This window comes from Mobula hypostoma, chromosome 4, assembly GCF_963921235.1.
Source record: "Mobula hypostoma chromosome 4, sMobHyp1.1, whole genome shotgun sequence".
In the NCBI taxonomy this organism is placed as follows: domain Eukaryota; kingdom Metazoa; phylum Chordata; class Chondrichthyes; order Myliobatiformes; family Myliobatidae; genus Mobula; species Mobula hypostoma.
In genome coordinates, this window is record NC_086100.1 from 147,769,811 (window position 1) to 147,779,544 (window position 9,734).

General features: G+C 46.1%; 1 protein-coding gene across 1 annotated transcript in view; it reads right to left on the reverse strand.

Annotated features, from left to right (window-relative positions):
* The window catches only part of LOC134345657 (TBC1 domain family member 14-like), a 76,011-nt gene extending 66,868 nt beyond the window's left edge, over nt 1-9,143 (reverse strand). The window contains exons 1-2 of the mRNA XM_063046675.1: nt 8,866-9,143; nt 3,471-4,200 (exon numbers count right to left, since the gene is read on the reverse strand). Of these exons, the coding sequence (XP_062902745.1) occupies nt 3,471-4,200; nt 8,866-9,025 (890 nt within the window). The 5' untranslated portion in view covers nt 9,026-9,143. The remainder of the gene's footprint in view (nt 1-3,470; nt 4,201-8,865) is intronic.
* Nucleotides 9,144-9,734: the final 591 nt, after the last annotated feature.

Genomic DNA, 9,734 nt, shown 5'->3' on the forward strand with positions numbered 1-9,734 from the left:
TAACGGCAAAGACATTACCTGGGATGAAGAGGCCGCAGCCGCTTTCGTTAAAAGCAAAGAAGCCTTGGCAAACGCCGCGATGCACGTGCATTCCAGAACGGACGTTCCTACTGCCCTCACGGTGGACGCATCCAACACAGCAGTCAGTGGAGTGCTGGAACAACTCATCGAGGGTCGCTGGCAACCCCTGGCGTTCTTCAGCAAACACCTACGACCATCCGAACTCAAATATAGTGCTCTCGACCGGGAGCTATTGGCACTATACTTGGCAATCCGGCATTTCAGTTACTTCTTAGAAGGTAGGCCCTTCACCGCGTTCACGGACCACAAACCGCTTACCTTTGCATTCACTAAGGTGTCCGACCCCTAGTCGTCCCGCCAGCAGTGACATCTGTCCTACATCTCCGAGTACACGACGAACATCCGGCATGTCTCGGGAAAGGACAACGTCGGGGCGGACGCACTATCCAGACCTACTATACAGGCCCCGTCCCGGGGGTACACTATGCAGCGCTGGCAGAGGCACAGCAGGCAGACGCTGAGATCCCCAGTTACAGGACTGCAGTCTCCGGTTTACAGCTCCAAGACCTCCCCGTAGGCCCAGGTGAGAGGACCCTACTGTGTGATGTAGCTACCGGCCAACCTTGCCCCATCGTCCCGGCAGCCTGGCGGCAGTGCGTTTTCAACTCTATTCACAACTTAGCGCACCCCTCCATCAGGACAACCGTCCGGCTGGTCGCCAACAGGTTCGTGTGGCATGGACTGCGTAAACAGGTCAGTGAATGGGCCAAAACGTGCATGCAGTGCCAAACGGCCAAGGTACAGTCGCACATCAAGGCTCCGACGCAGAAGTTCAAACCCACCCACCGGAGGTTTGACCACATTCATATGGATATCGTGGGGCCCCTGGCAGTGTCACGAGGAGCGCGGTACCTCCTAACTATGATAGACCGGTTCACCAGATGGACAGAGGCGGTCCCGCTCACCGACACCACCTCCGAATCCTGCGCCCGAGCACTGATTGCAACCTGGGTAGCACACTTCGGGATACCAGCCCACATTACCTCCAACAGAGGCGCCCAGTTCACCTCCAGCCCGTGGTCAGCTATGGCCAGCCTGTTAGGAACACAGCTACATCACACAACTGCCTACCACCCACAGTCCAACGGACTAGTGGAGTGTTTCCACCATCACCTGAAGTCGGCCCTCATGGCCCGCCTGGAAGGGCCTAACTGGGTGAACGAACTCCCTGGGTCCTGCTCGGAATCCGTACAGCGCCCAAAGAGGATCTGCACACCTCGTCAGCCGAGCTGGTGTACGGCGCACCCCTGGTCGTCCCAGGAGAGCTCATACTGGCCCCAAGGGGGCAAGAGGAAGAACCTGCAGCAGTCCTGGACAGACTACATGAGAGGCTCGGTAACCTGGCCCCCATACCCACTTCACAGCATGGACAGAGCCCGACCTGCGTACCCAAAGACCTGCAGAATTGTACTTTTTGTACAACGGGGCGGACACCGGGCACCGCTACAGCAGCCCTATGAGGGGTCATTTAAGGTGATCAGGAACAACGGGTCCACGTTCGTGCTGGACATTGGGGGGAGAGAGGAGATTTTCACAGTGGACCGACTCAAACCGGCCCATGTGGACTTGGCGCAGCCGGTCCAGGCTCAGGCACCGCGGCGCAGGGGCAGACCTCCCAAACAGAGGCCGATAGGCCGATCCAGACTGTGGACATTGGGGAATGTATCACCGGTTCTTGGGGGGGGGGGGGGAGTTATGTGGCCACCCACTTTCTAGCACCCACGAACCAGCTCACAACAGCGCGCGCAGGCAGAGGGCCGGCCCCAGAAAGGGCACCAGGCCATCTTCACCAGCAGGGGGAAAATCCCGCGCGCAGAAAGGGTCTGAGAATATGCATTCCCCACAGCAGTCCCGCCCCAGGAGGGCGGGAATGGGAAGGCTTTAAAGGAGGCCGCAAAGTTTGAATAAATCTCTTTTATCGCAACTTCAACTCACCCACTACGTGTTGTTATTCTAGTGCTGTGTGTAGCACACCGCTACAATCCACCATTTCCATGACCATCTCTTTCAGTGCTCTGTGATGCAGATTACCAGACCCTGGGTATTTATTAGTTTTTTGTCCCATTAATTTTCTTAGCACCTTTTTTGATGAATAATAATTTACTTCAATTCCTCCTTTTCATCAGGCTCTTGGTTCCTTTCCATTTCCATGGAATTATTCATATTGCCTTCTGTCAGGAAAGAATATATTTTTCTAAATGATCTGCTATTTCGGTTTCGTTATAAATTCTCCTACTTTTGACTGCAAGAGACTTAAATTTGTTTTTACTAATCTTGCCGAAGTGTAGAAGCTTTTACAGTCTGATTGTGTTGCTTGCAATCTCATTGCGATATACCATATTTGCCCTCAATCTCCAAGTCTTTTTGTGGAATTTAACTTCTCAACCATCAGGCTTTAGGCAGCAATACATCATTCACTTTATTTTATTAGCCACCGATGGGTTGCTCTTATTTTAGTTTTTTATGCCAGAAAGGAATGAAAAACTATTGCAATACTACATTCATTGTTAGCCACTGCCTCACCACCATCATGTCGATCAATGAATCACCCAAACCTATTCTGACCAACTTACTACGCACACATTCATAGTTTACTGTTTACATTTAGAACAGCAGTTTCAGATTAAGATGCACCCATTTTTATCTTAATGACGTATTTGATATGGAAAGCCTTTCATAAAGGGCACTGAACAATGAGATAAAAATCAGAATTATGACACCACAGAAAAAGGACATTCAGTCCATTACATTCATGTCAGCTCATTAATTAACACCACCTCACTACACAAAATAAACTTTAAAATAGCCTTATCCTCAATGATATATTGATCAGATAATCAGCTCATCTACATTCAATGACCATTCCCATTATCTTATTACAATTAATTTAACATATTCCGTCTTGAGGTCATCCATTGTTTTTATATCTAGTTACTAAGCTAATAATACAATTATGGAGGCCTGTAATTGACTTGCACCCTTTATTTTCTGCAAATCCAAATTAATTTTAATTCCATGTAATGATCTACCAAACTAAGATCATTTCTTATCACTGCACTGACCTCCTTCATCAAAACAGAAGCACCTTGATTTTTCCTGATCTTCCCAAATGTCAAATTCTCATGAATATTTAGGTCCCAGCTGTGGTCACCATTCAGCCTTGTTTCCATAATGATAACTAGATCATTACTCTTTATTTGTGCCATTAATTTGCCTTGTGGCAAATGCTGCAAGGATTTTCATATTGCACTTTCAATTTTACCATTTTAACAAGTCACTAAACAGAATGCAGTGGCCCAAGAATACAACCACCATGCGAACACAAATTAGAAACATTCACACCACTCACTCTCTAATAGAAGAGAAATGTTTTAAAAATTATATTATACCTGGCAAAAAAGCTGGCAAGGGTACCCAACCTTTTGTATTTGGTCTCTTGTTCCGATGAACTGTCTGCTTGGAAGTATGTGTCTCTGGAAGAATTTAGACTGATGTCAGTGAACTGTGCCTCATCAGTTTCCAGAGTTACAATTGCACTCGAATCACTGGTCACCAGACTATCTAATATATCCTCATTGCTAACAGACAGGGTTGTGGAGAGTTCTGTGCTCAGGCTTGAAATACTGCTTACAGATATCTCATCAGCTTTGTTTACTCCTCTAGCAGATGGACTGTAGAGCTTCACATTGTCATAACCAGAACGAGGGAATGTGGAGGATTTTCGTATTGCGTTGTCATTTTCCAGTCGTATAGCTGGTGAGCACATGCCAGGTGGGAGACTACCTGAACCTTGTCCGAGTTTGTCATTTGAAAATCCAGCACACTGGGATGGATCAACGTTGTTCGTTCTGACATTTAACACACCACAATGGATGGGTTCTGGATTTCCAACTTCTAGTGTAGGAATACCCGAGTCCTCAGAATTAAGGCTATTACTGTCTTCATACCTAGAACAGTGCAAATTGTGCTTATATGTTGGAACAGACAAAGACCACCTTGTTTTTACTTCACAGTTTTGAAAATTCACAACTTCAGAATTTCCAACACACTGTCCAGCAGGAGTTGTGAAGTCGGTCCAAACTTTGTCCTCCAATATCTTAGGTGTGCTGCTGTATGTACCTTAAAAAAAAGTAAAAATAACATTGAATTTTGGCCACAAAACAAAAATCTGAGGACTAAAAGCTATGATAAAAAACATTAAACATAGAAAAACCAGGATTGTAAAAACAGGTTTTCAGACCAAATTGAAAAAGCACAAGAATGATAAGAAAACCATTAAGTCAAACTGTTAAATGGAGTCAACCTTATACTTTCAGAAAATAAATTTGCCCTGGCTTGGAGCCAAAACTGAGAGCATTTCTAATTATCTTTTGTAGTTCAGTATGGGAGTCCAATGATGACTAACAATATTAAGCACAGATGGTTTATAAAGTTACTAAAATGTTTTATCAGGAGAAAAAAAACACAAGCAAAGCATATTAACCCAGACTAATGAGACACCATTATTAGACATGATCAAAACAAGATTATGTTACACAAGGAGGAAATATCTCACTACAGTCATCTTGGTACAAAATAATCAAACTTTAAGGGATGACAAAGATCAGTGTAGAAATTTTAAAACTCAAAATGTCACCTGTCCCAGATAACTAAGTTTATTTACTTATCTAACTGGCAGTAGCTTGGAGATTAACATGCAAACATGGATCCCTCAAAAGCTGCTGTCAGTTGCTTGTAGTCAATGAAAAATACCAGAAGCTCCTTGTGGAGTACAACAGCAGAGCAAATTTGTGGCCAGCAACTAAGCTGCAAATTTCACTCAGACTGTGCTGCAACTGATAATCGCATTGCCATTTCTATAGATGGATAGAGTTGGCTACAAGGGACAAAGGCAAGCTTTAGTTGGCTTACACCATTAAAATTGTTCTGGCATGCTTAAAGGTTTTGAAGTGTCTCTCAACATTGCGCGTGTTTAAATGAATTTTATTATGCTGTAATATTGAAGTTTATGCTCAGCTAACAACATTCAAGAACACAAGGTTCTACCATCACATAAGGCTTCACTATTAAGGGTCAAACAATCTTGAAAACACGTTGACATAAGGAATCTACTAAAAATGATTATTGAATTTGTGCATAGGTAAATGAAGAACAACAGCGGATCACTGCTCACAAGCAATTCTGAATCAATAAATTTAAAAAGATCACACCTGATGGATACCAGTGTGCCCAGTTAAACCAAAGCCAATAAGAAACCTTGGATCCGATTTGCCAGTCAATGTTCTATACCCCGACACTGAACATTATTATCTACTAAAAGCATTTTTTAAAGAATCAACCACACAGTTTGATGCCAAATATAACGAACTTCTGTTCATCAGAAGCACTGAAAAGTCAGAGCATCAACTTTTGCCCTTCTGTTGACCCAGTATTTGAATTCATTTTACTTTAAAGAACTAAACTTTTTTTGCCACTCTGAACTTTACCTGTACAATATTAAAGATTTTGATTGCAAAGCAGAGAAGAAAAACTCTCATCTCAAACCTCTACTACTTGTAGCTATACCTCAAAGCAAACCCCCCCCTCCCCCACCGAAGGAAAAATCTGGAGCTGAAGTCCCTAAGGCAGTCCTATGTTGAGTTCGCAAACACATGAAAGTCTGCAGATGCTGGAAATTCAAGCAACACACACAAAATGCTGGTGGAATGCAGTAGGCCAAGTAGCATCTACAGGAAGAAGTACAGTCGACGTTTTGGGTCGAGACCCTTCGTCAGGACTAACAGAAAAAAGAGATAGTAAGAGATTTGACAGTGGGAAGGGGAGACCCGAAATGATAGGAGAAGACAGGAGGGAGAGGGATGAAGCCAAGAGCTGGAAAGTTGATTGGCAAAAGGGATACAAGGCTGGAGAAGGGAGAGTATCATGGGACGGAATATCTTGGAAGAAAGAAAGGGGGAGGGGAGCACCAGAGGAAGGTGGAGGACAGGCAAGGAGTTATTGTGAGAAGGAAAGAGAAATAAATAAATAAATAAGTAAAGTAGGATAGGGTAAGAAGGGGAGGAGGGGCATTAACGGAAGTTAGAGAAGTCAATGTTCACGCCATCAGGTTGGAGGCTATCCAGACGGAATATAAGGTGTTGTTCCTCCAACTGTGGCTTCATCTCGACAGTAGAGGATGCCATGGATTGATGTATCGGAATGGGAATGGGACATGGAATTAAAATGTGTGGCCACTGGGAGATCTTGCTTCCTCTGGCGGACAGAGCGTAGGTGTTCAGTGAAGTGGTCTTCCAATCTGTGTCCAGTCTCACCAATATACAGAAGGCCACACTGGGAGCACCAGACGCAGTATATCACACCAGCAGACTCACAGCTGAAGTGTCGCCTCACCTGGAAGGACTGTCTGGGGCCCTGAATGGTGCTGAGGAAGGAAGTGTAAGGACAGGTGTAGCACTTGTTCCGCTTACAAGGATAAGTGCCGGGAGGGAGATCAGTGGGAAGGGATGGGGGGGGGAACGAATGGACAAGGGAGTCGCACAGGGAGCGATCCCTGCGGAAAGCAGAACGTGGGGGGTGGGGAGAGGGAAAGATATGCTTGGCAGTGGGATCCCATTGGAGATGGCATAAGTTATGGAGAATTATATGTTGGACACGGAGGCTGGTGGGGTGGTAGGTGAGGACAAGAGGAACCCTATCCCTAGTGGAGTAACGGGAGGTTGGGGTGAGAGCAGATGTGCATGAAATGGGAGAGATGCATTTGAGGGCAGAGCTGATGGTGGAGGAAAGGAGGCCCTTTTCTTTAAAAAAGGACATCTCCTTCGTCCTGGAATGAAAAGCCTCATTCTGAGAGCAGATGCGGCGGAGACGGAGGAATTGAGAGAAGGGGATGGCATTTTTACAAGTAACAGGGAGGGAAGAGGAATAGTCCAGGTAGCTCCTCTGCTTCTTACCCCATCCCTAATTTATTTTTTTTTCCCTCTCTTTCCCTCTCACAATAACTCCTTGCCTGTACTCCATCTTCCTCTGGTGCTCCCCTCCCCCCTTCTTTCTTCCAAGATCTTCCGTCCCATGATACTCTCTCTTCTCCAGCCTTGCATCCCTTTTGCCAATCAACTTTCCAGCCCTTGGCTTCATCCCTCGCCCTCCTGTCTTCTCCTATCATTTCGGGTCTCCCCCTCCCCCTTTCAAATCCCTTACTATCTCTCTTTTCCGTTAGTCCTGACGAAGGGTCTCGGCCCGAAACGTCGACTGTACTTCTTCCTATAGATGCTGCCTGACCTACTGTGTTCCACCAGCATTTTGTGCGTGTTGCCTATGTTGAGTTCATCGCTGACTGGGAACTTCTGCAACACAGCTTGTGCCAAAGTGTTTCAGTCTCTGCAGTTCCTTTGCATTCAGCAACTATGTGGAGCAGGGGAGTCTGTGCATGGGCAAAGAGTGCTCTCTGTATCATGCTGTTCTGGCTTGTGTATCAGCTAGGACACAACATTCATGAACAACCCCAACCACCGGTGGGCCTCGATTGCAAAATACTTCCTCTATTTCTGTGGCAATGAGGAACTTAGTCCCGTGATTTATTTACTTCCTTCAAGTTAAAGCTTACAAAAATTCTATCGACATTCAATGGTATCACCATTCAGTCTGCACAGTGGTGGTTTGCTACTGATTAGAATACAAGCAGACCAGCCATATAAATATTTTGCTGATCAGAGCAGGTTATCTATTTTGTGGCAAGAGACTCATCTTCTAACACCCCAAAACCTTTCAACAAGGCACAAATCAGCAGCACAATAACATAGTTGCCACTTATCTAACGAGTGTAGCTCCATCATTATTCAAGCAGCTTGATGCCCTCCAGGACAAAGCAGCCAACTTGATTGGAATTCACTCAACCACCCGAAACACTATTCCTTCCACTATCAGTGCATTGCATCTGCAGTGCATGCCACTTACAAAGTGAAGTCACTAACCAGTTATTCCAACTGTACCTTCCAAATTCATAACTTCAACGACCAAACAGCAATAGACACATGGGAATGTCATCAGCTGCAGATTTCTTCTAAGTTGTGCACTATCCTGACTTGTAAATATTATTCAACTTTCTTTCCACACAGCCATTTGTTATGGGCCTTTGAAAATGCCTAACTTAACGAACAGTGTTGGAACCCCCAATATTCTGCAGGAGTGCCCACACCAGAAGGACTTCAGTGGTTCAAGGCAGCACCTCACCACCACCTTCAAGCCAAGTAGGGATCAGAAACAAATACTGCCCTTGTTAGTGACACCCACACCACCTTAGAAATTATATCAAAATAATTAAAATCCCTCCTTGTATCCTCATCAGGACGCTTAGATCTTTCCTTAAGATTGCCTTTCGCCTCTGACTTCTTATCCCAATCAGTTTTAACCCTTCCTTCACTAACCCGAATGATACAGCCACGGACAAAAGTTTCCGAGTGCTTTACACACAGCTGAAGAGGCATATCTGTTGGGGTGATGGTTTGGTGCTGGATGGGGAGGGAAGAAGGTGAAAAGAGAAAGAAAGATTCCGGGGAGAGGAGAGGGAAAGAAAGTCACCCCTGAGGGAGGCTTGGGTTGGGGGGGGGGGGGAGAGAACAGGAGAAGATAAGTTGACTCCGGGAAGGGGGTTGGAAAGTAGGAGCTATGGGGCGGCGCCGACCAGCGGCAGAAGGTGTGAACGGTGCGCACATAGCCTGTACAGCACCATCGACCAAAAGACGAAGGCCGGGCGGCTCCCTCCCCAACCAACGACTCCGGACTCACCGGCTCTGGCCCTGGCGAGGACGCGGACCCTCTGGGAGGGGGACGGACCCTGAACGGAACCGTGCGCATCGCTCTGCTCGCCATTTAGTTGAACTACAGGTGGCGCGGCCCCATCTCTGACTTCGTCGGCTTTAGCTTGGGCCTGGGAGCGACGTTCCATCAGCTGCGGTCCGGCGGCCGGCGCTCAGCCCCGAACCATATTGCGGAAGTATCGCAGCTTCAGCGCCGCCATTTTGAAATATAATGATGTCACATAAAGCACGATCAGTCCAGCTTGATCAATCCTTTCAGACCAAAGCAACCGAGAGCGTCAAGTGGAGAGCTCTGCGCATGTGCCCTTGGTACCCGTCAGGGCAAGGAGCTGCTCATGACGTCAATTTGGACAATGTTGAGTAATGTAAGCTACCAAACATTGCCAGTTTGTTATCAGAGGTAACCGATAGTTAACTCAGCATTTTCACTCGTCACAGCTGTAGCCTTGCTAGTGAATAGTTCCAGTATTCGCTGTTGTTTCAAGTTTCCAGGTACACCAGTGTTTTGTATCTCAGTCATCATCTATCCCTTTCTAATTACTTCTCCTTCAAACAGACATGATCCGGACCGTGCCATCTGCATGTAGCTACCATGGGGCTGATATTCCATACCACCAGGTTCAGAAACAGCTACTTCCCTTAAATCATACGATTCTAGATCCAGCCTGCACAACTATAATCACTAACTCAGGATAGCAACACTATGGCCATTTTCATGTATTTGGTGCTGTGTGCCTGTGATGCTGCTCATTGTAAATGTGCATATGACAATGAATTCGAGTTTGACTTTTGACTTTGACCTGTCAGCGAGCACAAACACCATCTGTGTCACGCAGT